Source organism: Empidonax traillii, unplaced genomic scaffold (genome assembly GCF_003031625.1).
Source record: "Empidonax traillii isolate 1590-97213 ecotype Southwest subspecies unplaced genomic scaffold, ASM303162v1 scaffold1253:size457737, whole genome shotgun sequence".
In the NCBI taxonomy this organism is placed as follows: Eukaryota; Metazoa; Chordata; class Aves; order Passeriformes; family Tyrannidae; genus Empidonax; species Empidonax traillii.
This window is the reverse complement of record NW_020956446.1, coordinates 415,110-438,742: the sequence shown is the minus strand read 5'-3', so window position 1 is coordinate 438,742 and position 23,633 is coordinate 415,110. Positions and strand designations below refer to the sequence as shown.

Here is a 23,633-nt window from a genome sequence, read left to right as displayed (position 1 = left end):
TGCCAGTTCAGTCCTGGTTTATCGGGAGGTGCCTCTCCAGGTGCGTTTTGGGACCTGAGGTTTTCCAGCCCTGCCTGAGACAGACCATCCCCAGCAAGGGCACGTTGGTGTCTGTGGGGATTTTGATTTGTGGGAAGAGGAGCCCTCCACGTCCCGTTGTCGGGGCTGATGGTGCCTGGCTGGGTTTTTCATTTATTCTCTGCCACCATCAGACTTCATCACTGGAATTTGAGCACAGCATTCTCGGGCTGTACTGCCCACTGTTTCTTAGGTAAGTGATGGTGACAGGCCCTGGCAGAAGATCCTCCTGTACAGCCCTCCCTGCTGACCCTTTGTCTGATTTGTTTTTCTCCCCTCTTTCTCCCCAGGTTTTTGGCATGTAGTCATAGACTCTGACGAGGGAGTAATGGAGTCGCTGAGTGGCAGGTGCTGACAGCTTCTGCAGCCCCAGTAACTGCTCATTTTGGTGTCATTTGCAATTCTGTACCTCTAAATGCCACAGCTCTCTGGGGGAAGGTTGCGCTGGACACCGGTACTGCCTCGGAAGGTACATGTGTGTCCCTGTGTTTTTTGTTTAGGAGTTTGCTGTGCTGTGTAATGTTCGTGGGAGGGCAAAACGGTGCTTACAGTGGCTATCAAGCTGCTCCTGGTGACATCCCTTCCTCCCTCTCTCCTCCTCTTACTCGGTTTGCCTGCAGGGCCTTTTTGGAGTCCATCCCGTGCTTTCACATGTGCGAGAGTGTGGCTTGCAAAGAAGAAATGGCTGGATAAAAGGTTCTGATGTGAAAACAATGGAATATGCTGCTGGAGTTTCCCAGAAACTCAAAGGCTTTCTGTGGAATTCCAGCCCCGCTCTTGCCCTCTTGAAAAAGCACATTTTAATTACAATAAAATGTGTGTGTTCACGCTTGGTTATTAGTGCTGTACATTTTTCTACGTGGTTCTGGTGAGTTCAGTAAAAAAAAAAAAAAAAAAAATCTTTGTTGTTGGCTGGCAGATTTTAGAGAAGTTTATTTCTGTAGGCTCCTTGCCCGCTGTGGATTTGATCATTGTTCTGGTTCTCACAGCCTTCGAGCTGTGCTCCAGGAGAAAAATATGGATTTGTCACCAGGGCCTCCCACTAGAATCTAATTTTGAATTTGCAATCTGTTGTCTTGTGAGGTGCTTCAAATTTGGTTGGAAATTCGATATATTTCAGATATATTCTTCTGGAATCTGGTGGTCCAGCCTTTTGCAAGTGTAATAGTTAGTAACTTGGGTTTAATTGAAATGAGCGTTCTGGTTCTGTAATTATTTTAAGAAATATTTAATATCGAGGGGAAGGGAAGAGAAGGGAAAATTGTTGTTTTTAAAGAAAATTGCGTTCTTTGAGGGGGCTGTCACCGGTGGTCATTTGGAATGTGATAGCCTTCATGTGTAACCGTGTAAGACTCATCCAGCAAAACCTCAGCAGTTCAGCCAGAGGTCAGTGTGCTTTTCTAGGGTACCTGGTGTAGGGAACACAGCTTTTTTTTTTTCCAAAGCTTTCCTGCAGAATTTGTGTTCTCCCTGCTGGCAGCCTCATGTTGGTATCCACGTGAAGTTTGGGTTTTCAAAAAACGCGTCTCAAACCCCTGTACCCGCTTTGATGTGCAAGCTGGCTGCGAGGTGACTTTCCCAGCCCCTTGAAGACTTTCCACAGATTTGACATTTCCCCTGCTCTGAAGCAGGAAGGAGCAGATTTTCCGGGACACAGAGCCCTTTCCCAGAGCAGCCGGAGCTGGATGGTCAGGCTACCCCTTTGAGGATGTGGAGGAACAAGTTACCACCCCTCATTTGTGTGACTTGGGCTGGAGATACAAATCTGAATCTCCTTCAGCGAGCAACTGAGTCACTGCGCTGGTGCCTCTTCCAGGAGACGTGTCTGCCTCCCTGCTCTGGTTTTTCAAATCCCTCCCTCTCGGAGCCTTTAGTCAAAGGCAGCCTATTCCCACAAAAAGTTTGGGTTTTGATGAATCAACGTTTTCTGCTGAAAAGTATCCAAGCAGTCCTGCTCTCTCAGCCATGGCCCGTGTGATCTCTGGGAGCCTCAGAGTAATTCACAGCAGATTTCTGACACGTCCCAACCCTCCAGCCCTCGGCTGAGAGCGACAGACCTGTTTTAAAGCATCAAGATGTGTTACACTTGATTTATGTTGTGTCCTGGTGGTACCTTTGATAGGTCTTTAATGGTCACCTCTGGGTTTGGTGGGTGAGGTAACAAGGGGAGCCTTTGTCCTCCCAGCACTTGCGTGCAGCTCCCATTTAACATTACTCATTTTCTTAATTTGATACAGATTTTTTTCACTGAGTGTGCTAAAGGCAGTTAAGCCACAGACAGGCAGCATCTGGCAGTCGTAGCTGGAGCGGTTTAAGATGCTTTTGCCTCAGGGTGTCTGCTGTGGCCCTTGGGAGGGGGAGGCTGGGGCTCCCCTCCCCTGCCCAGCTCCTGCCAGCTGAGGACTCTGGCATCTGCTCCAGTGCCAATTCATCTTTCATTGCTGGCTTTCCACATCTGCCTGGGCTCACCTAAGAGCTCACTGGTGCCAGAAAATGCAGAGGTGCCACTCACTGTCCCCTCTTCCCTGGCCCCTCTGACTGTGCTGCCCCTTCCTCTCCCCGCTGGGTCCCCAGATGGGCACCCTTGTGCTGCCCCTGGCACATGCCAGGTCAGCTCACTAGCTCAGCAAAAACTAACTAATAAACTCTTCTTTCTTTTTTTTTTTTTTTTTTAACCTTGGATTTATTTTCTGCTGTTTTAGTGGACTCTGCTGCATGAGCACTCGAATTGGTTCAGGGTAACTGGTGGAAATGCTCAGCCAGGAATGTGGAGGGGAGGCAGAAATGGGGGTGAGAAAGTAGGATGGGGGACCCCACAAACGGTCACCCTCAGCTTGACCTGGTGGGGTTGACTGTCCCCGCCCACGGTGTGTCCTGAATCTCCCAGGGGAGATGGGCTCTGCCAGGGGATGGTGACAAACCTCAGGGATGGCACCGTCTTGTATTGCTGCAGCTGGATCCGAGCACCCCGTCTGCCTGCAGCCCTCTGGCACCCACCCACTGCCCAGCATTCCTACAAACCTGCAGTGCAGTGCCAGGGAAGTCGGAGGTGATCAGGGCAGGAGTGAGCTCTGGGTTTATCTCAGGAGAGATCCACCCCAAGTGCCAATCCCCGGAATTAAAAAGGGACAGCTCTTTACTTTGAAGTCTGACACTTCTTGCAATTACTTAGCGGGTACTTCTCATGGTGTGACATCACTCCCTGAACATTCCTGCTGCTGTCTGCAGGGGTTCCTGGGCTACTGTTCCTCTCTTTGCTGGTCATTTGTGGCTCTGTTGCTTTTTGGCTGGGTGAGGTCTTGCCTGGTGTGGATGGAGACCGTGCCAGGGTGGTGGCACAGGGCAGCTTTCCATCAGCCCGGGGATGCTCCTGCCCTTCGGCAGCTCTGGTTTGGAAGGTAAAGAATCACTCTTCAATCACTCCGGGTTTCAAGAGGACTTTAAAAATTGCTTTTTCTCCTTAGGTGGAGAAGTGATGGTGTGGGGAGGGGGTCATAAATGGCTGCAAGGCTCTGCAGGGCTGTGCAGCCGGTGGAAATCCTGCCGGCTGGAAGTGCGGTTAGCAGAAGCGTGGAGCTCAGAACCAAGGCAGCTAAAAGCATTGCCCCAAGGGTTCCTTTTGCAACATGGGGAGTGTTGAGGCCTGCTTTTAGATATCTGTGGAAGAAAAAAATACAGGTTTTGTGCTTTAAAGTGTTCTAGAAGCAAAAACTGGATGAGATTGTGTTTCAGTCTGGCCTATATCGAAGGGCTGTAGCTTTTAAGGGATAAACCATGTTTAGGGACCGATAATGCTGTCTTTTCTTTTGGATTTAAACTATCCCTCTCTTCAGTGCATTTCTTTTTCTAAACAGTGCGTGATAACCAAGTCATGGCAGCCAAAGGGAGTTCTGCCATTCATTTTGGCAGACGTGGGGAATTTCCTGGTGTAGTTTACTTCAAATGCGATTTTATTTATTTTAGATAGAGAAATGTCCAGAGGTTTATAGAGGTGTCTGTTGCTCCAGCACTGAACAGACTTTTAGCCTCAGCCATGACCCATTTCCTTGGTTAGAGGAACAGAAGCAGAGTCCTCTGGCTGTGGTCAGAAGTGTTACTGCAGAGTTCAGTCCTGCTGTACACCTCCAGGGCAGAAGTGCTGTCCCTGTGTTTAATGCCCTTGATTCCTCACTTTCCATGGAATTAATGTAGGGCTAATTCAGTGCTGTGCAGCAGCAGTGGTGTGGATTTAGATATTTAGAGGGAAAATGTATGGTCACATTCATTCTGCCAGCATCTGGCTCAGAACCCATCAGGGCATCCCAGCAAAGGAGAGGAAAACGTCCCAAGAAATTAAAAACTCCATTGTTTTACTCTCAGGGCAGCTTTTTTCTCTTCAACCAAGACTAATGGAAATACCTCAAAACAAAGATGTTTTGCCTTGGAATTTCTGTTCAAGATTGATGGACTATTTATCTCTGTATAATTGTCTTGTGTGTAATTCGGGGTCTCCTGTTTAATTTTGAATGGCTGTGAACTTCAACGTTTACTTTTCTTATTCTTCTTCTTGCCCTTTGGCCAGAAGGACCCAATACTACTGATAAAATATTTCTGACATTTGTTGAGTGAGATCACAGACCTCAGAGTGTTTTCCAAAGGTTGAACCAGATCATCACTCCCACCTTCTGGATGGGAAACCTGTTTCACGGCGGGATGTGCACGGGTGAATAATGCAGGAGGATGGGGTTGGGGACAGAAACCCAGTCCCTGCATTCCAGCTCAGATCAAAGCACTTGGATCTCGCTATCTGCTTCAGAGGGAGTGGGAAGGAAAGGTTATTTTTGTATAGTCTGAGTCACTCATGCTAATTTATTTTTCATAATGTGGCTTTCTTGTGTGGGGCTTTCTGTACCTGCTTAATGTTGCACTGTTTTTTTGTTCCAGAAATCAAACCTGTCATTAGCTCGCTGCCAAATGGTAGGATTTGTACTTTGCTCTTTGGTGCTTTAGCTTGCAGTTCCTAGCCAAAAAAAAAAAAAAAAAGTGAAATCTCAGATAAAGGTGTACAGCCCTCTACTTTTTGGCATCTTGTTACACGCAGATAAGCAAGAGCTGTTGATTTTTTTCTGAGTTTGTTGGCTGGAGTGACAAAGCTGATGCTGAGGGTCAAGTGAATGTGTGCAGAGCTGAGACTGCACTTTGGTGCTAAGCTGGTTCCAGTTCACACCAGGCTTCAAGGCTCAACCCTTCCCTCTAGAATTCTGCAGGGCTGTTTCCTACGTTCCCATTTAACTTGAGTTGTATTTCTAAGTTTGCTGGTGTGCAGCTGCTTAATTAATTCTGCGGGATTAGCCGCTGTAGTTCCAGCGGGTCCCGGTGGAATCTGTGGCGCGGGGTTTGGGACAGGTTCAGTAATTAAAAAAAAAAAAAAAAAAAAAAAAAAAAAAAAAAAAAAAAAAAAAAAAAGCCAGGCTGGTTTTGGCGTGGTGGGTGTTTCTGCGTGTCTCCTGCCCGTAACGCTGCCGCTCTCTCCCCTCGCAGACTGTGACGCCATGGGGAACGCGGAGAGCCAGAGCGTGGAGCACGCCTTCTACGGGGACAAGCACGCCGGCCTGGGCCGCAAGCACACCTCCCGCTCCCTGCGCCTCTCCGGCAAGGCCTCCCGCCGCTCCCGCCACGCCTCCTCCGGCAAAATCATCCACCGCAACTCCGAGGTGAGCACCCGCTCCAGCAGCACGCCCAGCATCCCCCAGTCCCTGGCGGAGAACGGCCTGGAGCCCTTCGCCCCGGAGGCCAACCTGGAGGACTTCGGGAGCCCCATGTGGGTGGACCGCGTGGACATGGGCCTGCGGCCCGTGTCCTACCACACCGACTCGTCGGTGACGCCCAGCGTGGACAGCAGCACCGTCCTCACGGCCGCCTCCGTGCAGAGCATGCCCGACTCGGAGGAGAGCAGGCTCTACGGGGACGAGCCGCCCTTCCTGGCGGAGGGCGACGGCAGGGGACACCGGTACGCGGCCAACGGCACCGGCTTCATGGACGCGGCCAGCTTCAAGAAGAAGCGCTCCAAGTCCGCCGACATCTGGCGCGAGGACAGCCTGGAGTTCTCGCTCTCCGACCTCAGCCAGGAGCACTTGACGAGCAACGAGGAGATCCTGGGCTTGGCCGAGGAGAAGGACGCCGAGGCCGCCCCGGGCACGGAGGCCGGGGGCAGCCCGCAGGCCCTGGTCGCCTGCCAACGTGCCAACTCCATGAGTGACTTGTATTCCCCCAAAACCCCGGGCGCTGCCATGAACGGGGGCCCGCGGAACGCCTTCGGAGGGTACTGCCGGAACCTGGTGTCCGACATCCCCGATATCGGGAGCCATAAGATGGCCTCGGTCACCGCCGAGGACGCGCCCTCTTCCTACAGCAACTACAACACGCTGCCCTGCAGGAAGTCACACTGCCTCTCCGAAGGGGCCACCAACCCCCAGATCAGCCACAGCAGCAGCATGCAGGGCAGGAGGGCCAAAACCACTCAGGTAAGGCACTTTTCTCCCATGCTGAGCCGAGTCTGTAGGTAAAAGGTGTTCCAGGTTCTCCCAGGCTCTTGTTTTCCTCCAACGCCACCTTTCCAAGAATGGAGGTGTTTCCAGGAGGGAGCTGAACAAGCCGATCTCCAGAGCTTCTCTTGAGCCCGTCACCGCTTCCTTCCTTATTTGCAGCTCTCTTTGGGCCTTTTCCACTCTCTGCTGCCTCTGGAAGAGATAAATCTGGATTTGCCAGCTAAAGAGTTTCTGCATGCTTTGCAGTGCTGACAGTGCCTTTTTTTCCCAGGGTAGCTGCCAAAATGCATCACTCCACTGCGGAGCTTGCGCGTGTTGTGTCCCCCCTGTCTGCCCTCCCTGCCCTGTCACCCTCCCCTGCCTGCACCCTGGGAGCACTCGTGGCTGGAGGCAAAGAAACCCGTGAGTGCTTGCCCTCCCCTCTGTAGTAAACACTGGCTGGGCTGAAGTGTCACTCTTCCAGTTAGCTGACATTCACATCTGTGCAAAACGTCACCCCGAAACAGTGCTGTCCCCTGAACAAACAGTGGTTCTGATGGCAGGTCAGTGGCAGAGAGGTGGGGAGGAAGGAGAAACCAGGAGAGAGGAGCCTGTGCCCCCACCTCAGCTGGCACTGACCCGTGGGAGCTTCTGGGATGGGGTCACAAAAGCAGCTCTTGGTTTTTGGAGGTAAAACCCCTTGGTGCGCCAGCAGGGTAAAAACCAAGAGAACAACAAGAAGCAAAAAAGAAAAAAAAAAGATGTTATTTGGCAGCCTTGGAGGTAACAGCTTTTGTGGAGATTGTTAGGTACAACTGCTGCCTCCAGCCTGCTTTCTAGAAAAGGAGAACAGTGTTGGTGGTGAACAGCAAAGCATTTGTTTGTCGTCTTCTTGGTGCCTGTCCTGGCATTCAGAAGATTCCTCTGAGGCAGGTAGTGAAAGTTTGTGAATTTAAGTAGTGTTTTGTGAGGCCTCAGCCATGCCCAGGGAAATAATTTTGTGGGGCTGGTTTCACTAGGTGTATCTCTCCTGAGACTGGAGACGGTGGCTATAAGGAGTCTCAGCGGTGATTATTACCACGGATAAATTCAACAAAATTAAAGCTTTGGAAAGGTCAAAATTCCTCCTCCCAAGTCTTTAATCCCAGCAGCATCCAGTAAGTATAAGATTCTTGTCAGCAGTGAAGTCATGTTAGCCCAAGCCTCCCTTTAGCAAGCTGAGGGAAATGACTGTCATAATGTGTTTGATAGAGCGAAAAGGAAGTCCAGATTTGCACACAAAGTGAAAGGAGTAGTTCCTTGGTGAACCTGATGAGGTGGCTTTAGAGGGAAGTGACCAATCTGTGTCTGTGCCAGACCCCTGTTGCCAGTCCTCACAAGAATTTGGGGTTGTGTTGGCCAGTGGGGTGTTTTTTTTTCCAGTTTTTAGAAAGTTGTAGCTTGGATATTTGCCTAGTTTTTTAAGTCTCAGCTGCCCTGGAAGTTCCTGATGGTCACTTGTAGGTGCCTTTTGACTAGTCTAGTTCTGTGCATCACCATGGTTTCCATGTGTTAAATTCACTAGAAGTTGTGACTAGCTGCATTTTTTTTGTGCCAGGCTGACCACTGGAAAAATTTATCCTGGAATGTGTCACAGAAACCAGGTGCCAGAATCGTGGCTATACAAGCTTTGTTCCCATGCCTTATCCACGGGTTCTTTGCAAGTACGTGGTTTACATAAAAAGGGGGGAAAAACCCACCCTGAAAAACACAGCAGAAAATCTCTGCCTTCCAAATTTAAACCTTAAATTGAATGGTGGGAGTCGCTCTCCACTAATTGAGGGGAGCTTTATGGGGAGATAATTATATTCGATGTGCACAAGCGATTAGCGCTCACAGGGTGGCTCTGGGGCACCCACGCAGCAGCTCTGCTTTTCCCAACATTTTAAACGTTAAGGGTTCGGATCTGCTGAGCGAGACTTCCCGGAGAGCTCTGCTGGGATCACGTTGGGCTTTTGGAGCTGATGTGATGTAGGTGGAAAGGGCTTAATTGGCTGACATTTTCACCCGTTTTTGCTTGAAGGGAGACAAGCACCGGGGTGGATACAGCTTGTTCTGTCTGTGGGCTGTGAGATCCCCAGGATCCTGGAAGCCTGTTTGTTGGGATCCAGATTTTGTGAAATGGCTCTGTTGTGTCCTGTTTGTAGCTAAACATCTGCCTGCAGGAGACTCCTTCCTCCTCCTCCTCCTCCTCCTCCTCCTCCTCCTGCTGGTAGATGTTCAGGGACAAATGTAACCCACTGCTTCCCTGATGTTAGGAGCCCTGATTAAGGTTTCAAGAAGGGAATTTGCCTGGAGAAGCTGTGGCTGCCCCATCCCTGGAAGTGTTCCAGGCCTGGTTGGATGGGGTTTGGAGCAACCTGGTCTAGTGGAAAGTGTCCCCGCCCATAGCAGGGGGTTGGAACTGGGTGGTCTTGAAGGTATCTTCCAACCCAAACCCTTCTATGATTCCTTGAATTAGTGGATGGGAACATTGAGATACGGCTTTGTGCCGCTTCCAAGCCTGTCTTGCCACCTCCTTATTCCAGTCCAGGTCTGTGGGGGACTGAGGATGTTTTAGAAGCATTTTTAGAGCCCGGTGAGGACCCTGTGTGCTGTAAAATCCAGGGGGACACAGCGGCCGAAGCATTTCCCCACGGTCCCCTCTCACGAGGAGGATGGCTCGTTCCTCTCCAAGCTTTTTGATTTCCTCTGGAAAGCTCAATTCCAGTGTTCCCATGGGGCCCTCCAGTTTGTTTACAGGACTTTTGAGAAGGAGCAACAGCTCTGCAGGGAAAGGAAAGGTTTTTTTATCGTGTCCAGTGCAGTGTTAGTTGTGAAACTGAGAAGGGAGAAAGGGAACAAACTTCCTGCTCGACTGACTTGGAAACTGCACTGGCTTCAGCGCCAGCCCCGGGCTGTGTCCTTGGCGTGTTAAATCCCCTTTTGTCCAATTTTCTTCAAATTTATTACTATTTTTAGGCTTCTCTAGGTAGCCTGAAGGAATTTGGGATTCTCAAACCTTAAAAAAAAAAAAAAAAAAAAAAAAAATCCTACATAAAAAAAATTTTGCAGAATATTCAGGAGATGAAACCAAAGGGGCTTTGTGGGAATTAGATCAGGGCGTACAGAGAAACCTGTCTAAAATTAGACAGTCTTTCCAGTCCATATTATTTTTTTACTATCTCAGGGAATTTTGTAACAGGTTACACTGTCCCATTATGCTCCATAGGATGGCTGAACTCCAGAGAGCTGATACTTGGGTTTAAGTTGTGTAAATCTTTTTCACAAAATGGTTTTGTGGCGTAGAGGATGCCACTTCAGCATGGACAAGGGCCACACTGGGTCAGTCCCATAAAAGCACCATCCAGCCTAATACCATGTTTCCCCCACTACCAACTGCCCAGAAAAAAAAAAAAAAGGAAGAAAGAAACTGGGAGAGTATGAGGTGAACTTTCCTTTAGGGCAGAAGATGGGAGATTTGAGCTTCCTGTGCAAGGAATGCATCCAAGGCTGTTGGGTTGACCTGTCCCCCATGAATTCTCTTTTCTGAAATAATTTTCTTCTCCTGGCTTCCCCTGCATCCTGTTCACTCTCTGCAGAGTACTTGTGACCTTCCAGCCTGCTCTTACAGCCCTCCTTGGCCACGGCTTTTCCAGGCAGAGCATGTCCAGCAGCTGAAGCTCTGTTCCTATTAAAGCAATCCTGTCTTTAGCCTGGAAAACAGGGCTGTTTTCAGCCTCACTGTGATTCCTAATCAGACTGACACAGACCTTTAATCTTAGTTGTTTGACTCCAGATGGAATCAAGGAAAGAAATTCAGACAAAGTAGTGCGACGTTAAATGACAATTAATGACAGGTAAGGTGTAAGTAGCTAAAATCAAGATGTTCCTGGCTTGCAGCTGCAGTGGGGATGTCACTGATTCCAGCCCCTGTCCCCGCAGTGCCTTTCAGGCAGAGGTTGTTCCCGAGGTCTGAGCCAAATCTCCCAGAAGCTGGAGGTCTGTGAGTGGGAAGGTTTGGCTCAGGTGGCTCCCCCCGGGCAGCACTGGTCACTGTGCTGAGCCCCCAGGCCAACAGCCCTGTTAAACCCAAATATCTCTGCCTCCAGCCACCAGCCACGGGGCTCCCAGGTGAGGGAAGGGCTGGGAATGGGCTGGGGGAAGGGGAAACCACACGGGTTTTTAGTCAGGCTGAGCTTGCACCAGTGTGAGCTGCTTGTGAATCCACATCTTGGGTGCTGGTGTGGTGGGTGTGAATGACCGGCCCCATTTAAAGTCTAGACCAAATAGCCAGGCTGACTGGAAGTGGATTCAGGGTGAGCCTGGAGGAAGGGCTTCCCTGCTCTGTCACTGGGCTGCCCTTCCCACCTGGGGGAGATTAGATCAGGCATTTCCTCTTCAAGGTATTTTAAAGCAAATAGTCACTCCCTTCAGAGCACACAACTCTGCCCCAATATTTTCAGGGAAAGGAGCATGTGAAAATTGGTGTTTTGGTCTTCACTGGCAAATATTTTGATACTCCCTTCAAAGATCTTAATTTGTTTTTCTTCCTTCGCTCTTGGTTGGAAGCCAAGGGAAAGCAAGTCACCACTCCTGATATTTGATCTAGCTCCATTCAGGCCTGGGTTGTTTTTAAACAGTAATACTTTGTCATTTATACATGTGAAGTGCTTGTGCCACTGGCAATAATTGTATTCTCAGTAAAGTTACATACACTGCGTGGTTTTTTTTTCAATTTCAAGTATTTTGCACTCAAAATGGATGCAGTTTGCAGGAGTGATCCTTTCCAGTGAAGTGCTCCCTCGAAATGTTTCTTTCCAGAGAGCTTCAGCATGTGATCCTGTGACTAGTTATCATCCCAGATGTCAGGCACTTCCCTGCTCCCTTAAACTGGGTGGTTGTTCAGGTGAACTCCTCACAGATATTTTTTGATTTCAAGCTGCTTTTCTAGTAGCCCCTTTCCCGTTTCTGCCCCCTCTGTTGCATTTCTCAGGAAGATTTGCCTCTCCTTGGCCTCAGTGAACAAAAATAACTTAACCCTGCTAGGGCTTGATTCTCCTTCATGGAATTATCTACTTTGGATCTCCATGCATTTCCCTGCAGCTTTGTGGGGGACAGTTTCATTTTCAACCCTTTCTGTCTCACAACTCTGGGGCTGTACTTTCCTGACGGCTGCAGGAGTCCCTGTGGGGTCCATAATTTGCTTTTTAGGGCATCTAAGTCAGGTAAGAAAACCAGGCTCCTTGGAGAGGAATGGATCCTCCCATATTTGAGTATCTTCTGGGTGCCTGGCACCTTGTCTGTCCCTCCGTGGTGCCAAATTACACTGTACAGCACTCACCAAGATAAGTTCACAAAGGAATCCTGGAACCAAATCCATTGAAATCCATGCCTGAAGACTTTCCCAGCAATTATTGCCCAGAAACCTGTGACTGTGATTCATCCTTTTGTAATAAGACTGAAGCTCATTGCTAGGAGAAGTACCCAGAGGTCTGGGCTAGGACCTTTTTTTGTAGGAAGCAAACTTGATTTCAGAGAACCGTGACCCAAACCTACTTGCTTATTAAACCCCTCTGAGCAGCTGTAAGGCCACATTCAAGAGTTTGTTTGTTTGTTTATTTTGTTTCTTTCTTGACCTAAAGAGCTGTTGCCCAGTGCAGTGAGGGCACAGAGGTTGGAACCAAAGCTGCTTGTACGTGTCAGGATCCCATCTCTTTGAATTCCCAAACCATCTCAGCCTGGTGTCCACTAACAAATTGGAGTTGGCTTGTAGCTGTACCTCACCGGACTTGGGAGCCCTCCTGGGAGGTGTAAACAGCCTGAGCAATCCAACAGCACAGGAGCTGCTTTTGTGTTTCTCCGCTGCAGCTTTTAAAAACCCACTCAGGTTTCGGTTCAACCCATTTCTCCCACTCGGGTTTCAATTGCAATTTATGATTTGTTTTTGCTTCTTGTGATGTTTTGCCTCTTTTCGAGACAGATCAGTCTCCTTGTGCGCTACCAGCTGCTCATGTGACCGTGGAGAAAGGATTCAATTTGGATTTTCAGCAAGCCATTCCTTGACCAGCAAGTGGTGGTGGAGTCAGTACTGAAAAGAAAGGGAAAAACACTTATCAGGCCAATCTTTTTGTTCATGGGAGCTTCAAAGGGACCCAGTCACATAAAAGCATGCAAACCATCAGGCTGCTCACCCATTTGAAATGTGTCCCGTGGTTCTTGCCCAAGGAGCAGCCAGACAGGTTGTGTGTAATCTCAGGCTCTTGCTGAGCCCTGAGCACCTGATTGCTCTGCTGCTAAAACAGGACAGGGAGCAAAGGATATGTATTCTCTTGGAGGGACCCCACTTCCAAGGAAAAACCCCATACTTTTAATCTAATGATTAATTTAGAAAGAAGCATTAACCACATAAGGAGCTGTGTATATTAGGGAAATAAGATTTTTTTCCCCTGTTAAATCAGCCCCCAAGTGCCCATGAATCACTGCTGTCAGTGGGGCAGGAGAAAGTGATTCACCAAGGCATTTCAGTAGTGTCTGTAGCAGGGCTGCTGGTGGGAAGTTTGGGTGCATTGCAAGTGCTCTGAATGTGTCCAGTCATGAGCCAGAGAGTTTGGCAAGGCTTATCTCATCCAGTGGTCTCTTCCTAGCAGAGGCCAGCACCAAATAAGTTCAGTGAGGGGGCAAAGACAGTTGGATCACGCCCCAAAACTTTTCTCCTGCTTTTCGCTAGCTGGAAGTGGGCTTTTTGTTCTAAAGCAAAAGGTATATCTTCTAAATCCAGCAAAAAAATATTTAACAAATATTAAGTAGCAGTTGGACTCGATGGTCCTGATGGGTCCCTTCCAACTCAGCATATTTTATGATTCTGTATCACGTGAGTGTGCAAAAGCTACAGCACCAACTACATTAGCCTGATGTAGCTTGCATTACAGCTTCATTCTCCAGTGGCTTGTTTTGCCTGAAACCCAGTGTTTATGTGGAGAAAACACCTATATTTAAGTGGGTTGCTAATTCCTCCACTAGCATTTTCCCCGGTTGGTTCATCAGTTAAATTGTTCTCTGCAGTTTGATGGGGCTGTGATAACTCGTTCCAGTTCATTTCACTCGGATGCTCCGGGGGGCTGTGGTAGCTGCCCTGGCACGTGGCCTGATTGCTGGGCCTCACTGTGCCCTTGTTGGTAACAATGGCACCATTCAGAATCTTCCTGGCATTGGGCATTCCACCTTTCCCTTCATCCCTGTCGGCTGAGCCTGCTTTTATAAACCCTGGGCACCTACAGCCGAAACGGTGGCACTGCCAGTGTAAGGAGTGGTGCTGCTCTGTCTCCTCCAGCTGCAGGGGGGACCCCAGATCCTGGTGGGAGCTGTGCTTCCCCATCTCCCCATCACATCACAGTCCCAGAGCCTGGTTAGTTCCCTCCTCGAGCCAGCGCTCTCCACAGAGCAATCTTCACTTGGAGCAACAAAGCCCCTGTTTATTCCGTCTGTTGTCCCCATGGACTGAGACCTGCTGTGTCTGCAAAATGCCAAGACCTGCTGTTCCCACGGCTTCCCCCATCTCTGTGTCTTGGAGGAAGTGTGCTTTCTTTTCTCTGCTGCATGCTTTCTGCTTGGTGTGACCGATGGAATGATCTCCACCTCCCCCTTCCTTTGCCCTCTTGCCCTCTCGGGGCCAACACTGAGGAAACACCAGTGGAAAGGACAAGCAGGGGCAGCCCAGGTTTTAGTTCCGACCTGGAGTGATCTCTCTGGAGAAAAATATTCCTCTGTGTGGAGGCAGCCGCTTGCCAGCCCGACAGTACAAAATAAGATCTCTGTCAAGGTGCAAAATACCAGGGGCAGTGTCCCCGCTGGGGATTTAAACCAGGGGAATGAATCAGAGCTCCTCGATGGCAGCAGTGCCAGTGCCGGTCATTTGTTATAATGCGGATGCAGTGCCCCAAACCGTGGGTGTCAGGAATGTGCATTCTGCTCTCTTCAGCTGTCTCCCAGCTCCTGTGATGTGCCTGGCACATGCCATCGTGCTGGGGAGCTGCAGGGACACTGGGCAGGGGTCAGAGGGGTGAGCGCTGAAGACTGAGCCGTGGCTGTAGTTCAGCCTCAGCAGCCTTTGCCTAGGAACTCCTCCTGCACAGCAGTGAAAAGCCTGTTGGGTTAGCAAGCCCTTGTGGCGCATCCCATCCTGGACCTGGAATAAGTCTTCCTTGGAGGAGGGAGGTGTTGCTGTTGCCCGTGGGGCTCCTTGAGAACCTGAGCAGGAAACGTGAGTAGTTTTTAAATTGCTGTCGTCAAGGTCACACAGTGTTGGCTTTGCTTCCAGGCAGTGGCCTGTGGTGGCATTGTCAGCAGGTACTTGGAAGCTGGACATCAAAGCTTTTGTGTCCACTCTGTGCTGGCGCTGCTGAGGCACCTTGAGTGCTGTGTCCAATTCGGGCACCCTCAGCATAAGAAGGACATCAAGGGGCTGAAGTGTGCCCAGGGAAGGGAACAGAGCTGGGAAGGGGTTTGGGGTACCAGGAGCAGCTGAGGGAGCTGGGGGTGCTCAGCCTGGAGAAAAGGAGGCTCAGGGGGGACCTTCTGGCTCTGCGACTCCCTGACAGGAGAGGGGAACCGGGGGGGGTCAGGCTCTGCTCCCAGGGAACAGGGACAGGAGAAGAGGGAACACTTCCAGCTGTGCCAGGAGAGGGTGAGGTGGGACATCAGGAGGAATTTTTTCATGGAAAGGGTGGTCAGGCATTGGCAGGGGCTGCCCAGGGAGGTTTGGAGTCCCCAGCCCTGGAGGTGTCCAAGGAAGACCTGACTGTGGCTCTCAGTGCTCTGGGCTGGGGGACAAGGTGGGCATCGGGCACAGGGGGGACTCGATGACCTCAGAGGCCTTTTTCCCACCCAAAAAATGAAATGATTCTGTGAACTGATTTTGTGATTCCTCAGCCACCTCACCAGCACAGAGCCATCCTGCCAGTGGTGGGAGCTGGGATGCTCAACTTCCAGTATCCTCGTTTGCAAGTGGTTCTGTGCCCCCAGCCACGTGTTTGCCAAACCCTGCTGTGGTTCTTCTTGGCTTGGACCTGTTACCCCCTCAAATCCCCGTGGCAGCACAACACTGAACCCACGTGCTTTGTGCTGAGCTGTCTGTTCTCAGGGGAGCACTGCGAGGCCGGGGCAGATGCCCGGGTGGCTTCCTGAGAGCTTTTCCTGCCCTGCCATGAGAAGGAGCTGACACTGCAGCAGGAACTCGGCGCCCAGAGCCCTGTACCACGAACACTCTTAACCCCCCTGACCCCGGACCCGACCTTGTGCCACACACATTTCCCAGCGCGCTGAGCTCCCTCAATGCTGCGCCTCATAACTCACAATCTTGGCTCCAAACTGCGGGTTTCGAACTGTTCTGACCTTTGTGTGCTCAGACCCTCCTCCTCCCCAAGGCCTTGAATGGGCTGTCCTGAAGTCTTCGATAGGGGATGTTTAGGAGTGGAAGAGGGAGTGCAGGGAGCAGAGGGAGGTTGGGAGCAGGGCTGCTGCATTACGCTGAAAGAATCTTTCTACCCGTCCAGCCATCGTTGTGGTAAAGATTATCAAGATGTTTTTCAAAATGTGCTACAGTTTAAGCTCACGAGCAAATATAACAGTCACTCTGAGTCTTCCACCCTTGAACTTTTTATAAATACTGAACTGTTACGGCTATATATATATATATATATTAGTTACAGGGTGTAATCCCCCTTTATGGACAGGGAAACTGAGGTGACTAATGCAGTGTCTCACCAAGGTTACATGAGAAGGCTGTGGCACACTGGGAACCTGCATTGCCCACCTGGGCCTGAATAGCTCTGGGGGAACTTCAGTGTTAGGAACAATTCTCTGCCTGCTAAAAAGCACCAAGGAAGTTTCGTGCATGCACTGGCTAACAAGATTACAAATCCTATCTCCCTCAGGTTGGTTGTCTGTTTTGGTAGCTCTTTGTTTTCTTAAATCAGCTAATTTTAATTAAAGCATGAGATATACTTCCTAAAAGTTACATCAGCTGGGACTGTAGAATTAACTCTTTACTTTTTGTATGGCACAGAATCACAGAATGGTTTGGGGTGGAAGGGACCTTAAAGCTCATCTCATTCCAAGCCCTTTCCATGGGCAGGGACACCTTCCACTAGACCAAATTATTCAGACTTGGATAGCTGTGCTCACTGAGCAGGGAAGGAAGTGCTTATTCTTCCAGCTGGACCCCAAGTCTCCCTTGAGAGGTGGCTCTTAGGAAGAATGGGCCCATCCACTACAAATTAATGCCTTAAAAGTTGGTCAACCTCTCCCCTCCCCTAAGGTTTCCTCATCCAGCTCTTGCTCCACAGGAGGATGGTTTCAAACAGAGCTGGTGGAGGGTTTATTTGTTTCCACAGGGCTGCTCTCGGATACATAGAAAACTGGTGCTTGAACCAACAGCTGGAAGCTTGTTTTCTCTCAAAATAAATACTCCATTCTGCTACCTCTTCTCAGAGACTTTTCTTTTTTTAACTTATAAATCAAGCACCAGCTGCTCTTGCAGGAGAGACAGAGGCTGAAATCCCTGTTGTTTTGGCCTTATTTCTCACATCTTTGCATCTTCTGCCCTGGCTCTCTCTTCTCCTGAGTACCTGACGTGTTTCTTTCCACTTACAGGGCTTGGCCTTCATTTGTCCTCTTCAAAACTTACCACAAACGTCTGTAGATACTGAGGTGCTGGTGGTGATCCCCCTTGGGGCTGTAGCCTTGTAGCAGGGGTCAGGCTGACTCACTGAGCCTTCAAAACCCTGATTCAGTTGTGTTTTTTCTTGTCTTGTTCAAACTGTGACTGTATTCTTTCTCTTCTGATCCTTAAACTGCAAGTTCTTGGGGACCAGGAAGGCTTGGGTCTGTCACCAGGAGGATTGGCAGGGGATATCACATGGCCCACCGTTAGGGTTTGTGATGTAGAAGTGATGCAAACCAGAAATAATCTTTAAATAGATTAACCTGTCAGGATTTAAAAAAAAAAAAAAAAAAAAAAAAAAAAAAAAAAAAAAAAAAAAAAAAAAAAAAAAAAAAAAAAAAAGCAGCACCTTTTTAGTTACATAACTTGCAAAGGGCAGTCCTGGGATGTCTAAAATGCTTCTTCAGCTGTAGGTGTGGGTGCACAATATCAATGTTTTCTTTTCAAAATGCGTAGGTTGGTCGCCGCTTTTCTCGACACTGCCAGTTTTTGCTGCCATATGTTCTCCTCCTGCAAAACCTTTAGCACTGTTAACTTGGTTTGATGTAAACAGATGATGCTGCATCTTGTGTTCCAAATTGCTAACCTGGAATGGCGCGTGGTGTGACTGGTCTGTCCTAAACTGGAAGCTCTGCCTGCCCCACCTTTTCTTCCAGTGGTTTGTCTCCAGAAGGGGAAGACATGAGGAATTCCCGGTGCCAGACAGAGCGGGGGGTGTGAGGAGCCGTGGTGCCACCTCGCTTTGGGGGTTCAGTCGGTGTCTCCAGAAGGGGTTTGTCTCACGCCGTGTCTCTCCCCTACGAACAGGACGTCAACGCCGGCGAGGGGAGCGAGTTCACCGACAGCGGCATCGAGGGAGCGGCCACCGACACCGACCTGCTGTCCCGGCGCTCCAATGCCACCACCTCCAGCTACTCCCCCACGGCCAGCCGGGCCTTCATCGGCAGCGACAGCGGGAGCAGCTCCACGGGCGATGGGCTCCGGCAGGGCGTCTACGAGAACTTCCGCCGGGAGCTGGAGATGAGCACGGCCAACAGCGGCGAGCTGGAGGAGGCCGGCTCTGCCCTCAGCGACGAGCAGAGCAGCGGCACCCTCAGCTCCCCCGGCCAGTCCGACATCCTGCTGACGGCCGCCCAGGGCACTGTGAGGAAGGCGGGAGCCCTGGCCGTGAAGAACTTCCTGGTGCACAAGAAGAACAAGAAGGTGGAGTCGGCCACGCGCAGGAAGTGGAAGCACTACTGGGTTTCCCTGAAAGGTACGGGGAAAGGGTCCTGTGGGTTGGGGATCGCTACAGACGGTGAGACCAGTGGCCTTGGAAAATCTTCTGTGAGCTTCAGTGGGGTTGACGTGAAGCCTGAGGAGGCGGTCCCGCTGACTTGCAGAGGAGGTTGTGTTCGCTGGTTGCGGGTGTGTTCCTCACACCTGTGGCCTGCGTGCAGCCCGAGGCACGGCGCTGTGCTGCACAGCACTGGGGTTCGTGCCCTGCTGGCACCACCCAGGGGGGCTTCCCTGAGCCTTCCCTTTAGGAGGTGTGCCCCTGGCTTGCTGACAAACTAAATACCCACGTGCGGCTGTGGGCGTGTGATGGCGGGAGTTTGTTGGTGATGCCAGTGGCCTGTGTTCAGACAGGGGCTCTGCCCCGGTGTGCATTCCTCTTGCACCTCTTGGTCTCCCCAGAATGGGCAGGAAGCCATGGTTTGGTCACTGAGGCTGGAGCGTGGCTTGGTGGATGTTTGCTCTGGCTGCGTCACCCATCCTGCGCATCCCTCCTCCCCTCTCTGGGACACAGACCCTTTTCTCCCGGAATTTTGGCAGTTCCTGCAAGGCACACGCTCATAAATGCACAGAGGTGTTAATGGAGCAGTGGAGCTCAGGAGCTGACCTCCTGGTGTGACCTCTAATTAATCTTCATGTGGTTCATCAGCAGGAAAACGGTTTTGGGACTGTCCTCGCTCTCCTCCACCAGAGCCGTGTCTCCTGCTGTAGGTGGGATCACCCAGAAAGCTCAGCATGGTTAAACCCTGCCCTCCCCACACTTGGAGCACTTGTTTGTTTTTAATTTGCAGCGCTATTTTAAAAGCAGCAGCAGAGTTAGGAGCCAGCTTTTCCCCGGGGTGGTTAGAGGGATGGGGAAATGGAAGAGGAGAGAGGGAGGTGAGGGGCAGGGGACAGCCCTAATCCCCTGGGAGGGGGGCCCTGTGGCAGGAAGGTCTTGCTGTGAGGAGCAGGCAAACAAAGGGCCATCTGGGAGGGAAAAGGGGAAGGATGAGCAGGGAGGAGAGGTTGTTTTGAAGTGCTTTGACTGGAGTGGAGTGGTAGTGCCTTGGATTGCTGTGCCTTAATACTGCCAGTGTTTAACCCAGGCTTTGAAGTGAACAGCTGCCATTGTTCAGCTGCAAATACTTTTCTGAGAGGCTGGGTACCCGGCCATCCCTTTGCACTGAGGGGCTTGGTTACAGTGGCACAGAAAGTGTGTGCCAGCATAAAACCAACTGGAGATAATGGGGAAAGATTGGAGAAGAGACCTTTTTTATCTTCTTCTTTTTTTTTTTTTTCTTTGAATCTCCCAAATTTCAGACTTGCTGTATACTTTTTTTTCCCCCTTCCCTGAGAAGACTGTAAAGATTATTTTGTAACACCAAGCAGGTCGGTTGCTGTCCCCAGCTAACATGCGTTCCTCTTCGGGCTTTTTTGTCTGTCAGTCAGCGAGGACAGCTCATTCCAGCCCATTTTAATTCCAGTTACTGTCTGCATCCAGTAATTAAATCGCTTGATCTTTGCCTTGCAGGGACTGTAGCTGCAGCTGCAGAGGCTGAGGCTGGGCTGTGCCTGGGGGCCTGTCTGCTCCCAGGGCTGGCTCACTGCTGGCTGTCACCCTCAGGGGACACACGGGGTGGCAGTGGAAGACCCCCCCCCATTTGGGGATTTGTTGTGAAGTTTCTCATCTGGGGCTGTATTTTGCTGCTCACGACTTTCTCAGCTCTGTTTTGGCAGTCCTAGGGAGACAAAAAAGACCTGCTGGGTCAGGGCTTGGTGTCCCCGTGTCGCGGAAACCACCGCCTGGTGTGGCTGAAAACTGGGCAGTTGCTGGTGCTCTCCACTGTGAGGCTGAAAACCTGGACAGGCCCTGGCAAATCCTCCCTGTGCCAGTATATTTGTAGTCCCGAGTCTCAGCGCTGGAGAGATGCAGGGTGGCATTTAAATGTTGCTAACACGGGATGGTCTCTTGCAGGGTGCACGTTGTTCTTCTACGAGACGGATGGCAGGTCTGGCATTGACCACAACAGCATCCCAAAACACGCCGTCTGGGTGGAGAACAGCATCGTGCAGGCTGTGCCTGAGCACCCCAAGAAGGACTTTGTCTTCTGTCTCAGCAACTCCCTTGGGGATGCTTTCCTCTTCCAGGTGGGTCCGGTTCAAGGGGCTTACAGAGTTGTTCTGCTTCTGATAAAGAAGCTTCTCTGTGGTAGGATGTGCCCCCCAGTGCAAAACGTAAAATTGCATTGCCTTGTGAGTCCTTGCAGCTCAGATAAACAAGGGGTTGGATTCTCAGACTGGTGCAACACTAAAAAGCCCTTCTGACCCAAAGGGAGTGGTGCTGGCTTACCTCTTGAAGAGACTGAGTATCTGACTGCGTGCTGAAAAAAAAAACATCGTGGTTTTGCAGGCCAGCTTCTCTGCCACCTCAGTGGGATGTTTTTCCTCAGCTCCTAGTATAGTACTGCTCTTCCTAATATCCAATCTAATCCTACTCTCTGTCAGTTTGAAGCCATTCCCCCTTGTCCTGTCACTCCAGGCCCTGGTAAGAAGTATCTCTCCATCTTTCCTGAAGACTCACTCCCTTCAGGTCCTGGAAGGCCACACTCAGGTCACCCCAAAGCTTCTCCTCTCCAGGCTGAACAATCCCAATCTCTCCCCTTTCCTCCCAGCAGAGCTGCTCCGTCCCTCTGATCCTCTTGATGCCTCCTCTGGACTCTCTCCAGCAGCTCCTTGTCCTTGCTGTGCTGTTCCCCAGGGCTGGAGGCAGCTCTGCAGGATGGGGGGGTCTCACCTGAGGGGGCAGAGGGGCAGAATCCCCCCCTTTCACCTGCTGCCCACGCTGTGGGATCAGCCCAGGATCTTTTCCATGCAGTTTTCTAAGGAAAACCCTTCATTCTCATGGGATTAATGCCAGTGGATGTGAAGTATTGAAAAGGTCACAGTTTGTGGCATGCAGGGCCTTACCCATCAAAATCCCCATGCCGTTATTCCACGGGTGGGTTTTCACGTAGGGAAAAAGCAAAAACCAGCCCTTACAAATGAAAACCAGTCGTTTATATTGCCTTGCAGAAATGTTTCACGACGTGTCCCTTCTGCCAGGGAAGCCAGGCATGGCTAGTGAAGCAGAAGGGAAGGAAGGGATGGACAGGTTGGGGCGCAGGGAAGGGGATCAGCTGTGGCGGTGGGAGAGGCATGAGGGATGTGCTGGCCCCGCTGCCCTCACAGCAGTGGTGCTTCCTTCTGGTGTCCCACACACCACCCACACATAGCACAGTGCTGTAGTAGCGGGTTTGACCTGCAGAAGGCTATTTCTGTCCTGTGGAGACTGTGTACATAGGGAGAAAAATAAGAGTCGCTTTGTGATGCCTACAGATATTGGACATCTTGTAACAAGCCTTCCCACTGCATTGCACCTAGAGGCATCACATTCCTCCTACACAACCATGCCTTGCTCAGTCACTTCTTATTGTGCCTACACAGATCCAGTACTTGCAGATGTCACATGAATTTTCCAGGAGCTCAGAGCAACTTGTGATTACCACGTATTTATGTGTCAGGTGTTTGCAGCTTGTTTACGTGGTCCTTTCCGTTGGGAAGGGCACTGATTCCCCTTGCCTGCTGATCCTGCCAGAAGAGTCTTCAGCTCCTAAAATCCACTCCAGGTTCTTTTTTCCCCCTCCTCCTCCTCCCCAGTATCTCCTGGGGTATGTTTCAGAAAACCAGAAAGAAAGCTGAATCTAATGGTATACAGATAACATTTTGAAATTCATTGAGCTAAAAAAATACGACCCCTTGCTGTTAGGACTTTGATAGGAATTAACAAAACCATCTCACTGTGTGTTCAGTGCTGCTCTCTTCTCTGCTGGGGATGATGTTCTGGCTGTAGGCAAGGTGTTTCCCATTCTGCAAATAATTCCTCTGTTTCCAGCAGAAATTCCTCATCCAGTGGGGGCCCACTGTGTTCAGCAGTGGGGATAAGACATTGTAAGCCCCTGTCTGTGAATGAGAGTTTGTTAAAGGTATTGTCTGGGCAGGGAGCCTGACAAATTTAAGCAATATCCAGTGCCAACTGAAGGCAAGGAAATTGGGTGTAAGAACTCAGTTGTTCCTGTGTAGGCTCTGTGTGCTGCTTCGGACTTCTAACCTGAGTTGAGGAAAGTGGTGCCCTTCTGGGACCTTTGTGTCTTACTTGCTTCAGTCCCCAAAAGTTTTGGCAACATCAGCCTGAAGTCCAGCCTGTGCATATGTGATTTCCAGGGCAGGCTTCTCTGGGAATCTCTGCTTGGCTTCAGTGAGCCTCGTCCTTTGCCGTTAGCTGTGACCGCAGCGAGGATGACCTTCCTCATCTGTGCCAGCAACTGGAGAAGTCGTGCTGTGCTCTCTATTAATAGATCAGGTATCATCAGGAAGTTTAATTAGAACAAGGTGGTTTGGCACCTTGATACTTTTCCAGCCAGGAGCCAAATACCAGCGTGATTATTTTTACAGGCTGACACTTGGAGAGAGTCCTCTGCAACCCTGAGTTTGTTTTACAGCCTACTGTAAAAAGGAGTGGAGTTTAGTAAGAAGCCTAAAAGGATTGGCTTTTTATTTTGAAAGCCTGGGAAAGGAATGCTTTGAAATATTCTTCTTTCTGTGTCAAAAGCCTCTAATCAGAACAGTTCTCTCCCAGAAATATGTACTGGTGTCCCTGGTATCTCATGGAATGGTTTGGGCTGGAAGGGACCTTAGAGGTCATCCAGTCCCACGCCCTGCCTTGGGCAGGGACACCTCCCACTAGACCAGGTTGCTCCAAGCCCCGATCAACCTGGCCTTGGACACTTCCAGGGAGGGAAAGTGTTCCCTTTTCCCAAGCTGTCACATACATGCTTGGGAAGGGACAGTACCAGAGCTGTAAAGATTAGGATGAGCCTGCCTTTAATGATAACAGGTTTGTCCTCAGAGGGCTTTGGGACTTTCAGAAAGTGGAAAGCTCTATGCACCATATTAAAGCTTATAGTTATCATGGTCACATTTTATGCCACTAACTTATTACTAAGTCCTGCATG

General features: G+C 50.3%; 1 protein-coding gene across 1 annotated transcript in view; it reads left to right on the top strand.

The window, feature by feature from the left end:
- The first annotated feature begins 368 nt into the window (after window positions 1-368).
- TIAM1 (T cell lymphoma invasion and metastasis 1) overlaps window positions 369-23,633 on the top strand; it is a 79,370-nt gene continuing 56,105 nt past the window's right edge. Inside the window, exons 1-4 of the mRNA XM_027906160.1 lie at window positions 369-547; window positions 5,599-6,581; window positions 18,133-18,580; window positions 20,558-20,730. Of these exons, the coding sequence (XP_027761961.1) occupies window positions 5,610-6,581; window positions 18,133-18,580; window positions 20,558-20,730 (1,593 nt within the window). The 5' untranslated portion in view covers window positions 369-547; window positions 5,599-5,609. The remainder of the gene's footprint in view (window positions 548-5,598; window positions 6,582-18,132; window positions 18,581-20,557; window positions 20,731-23,633) is intronic.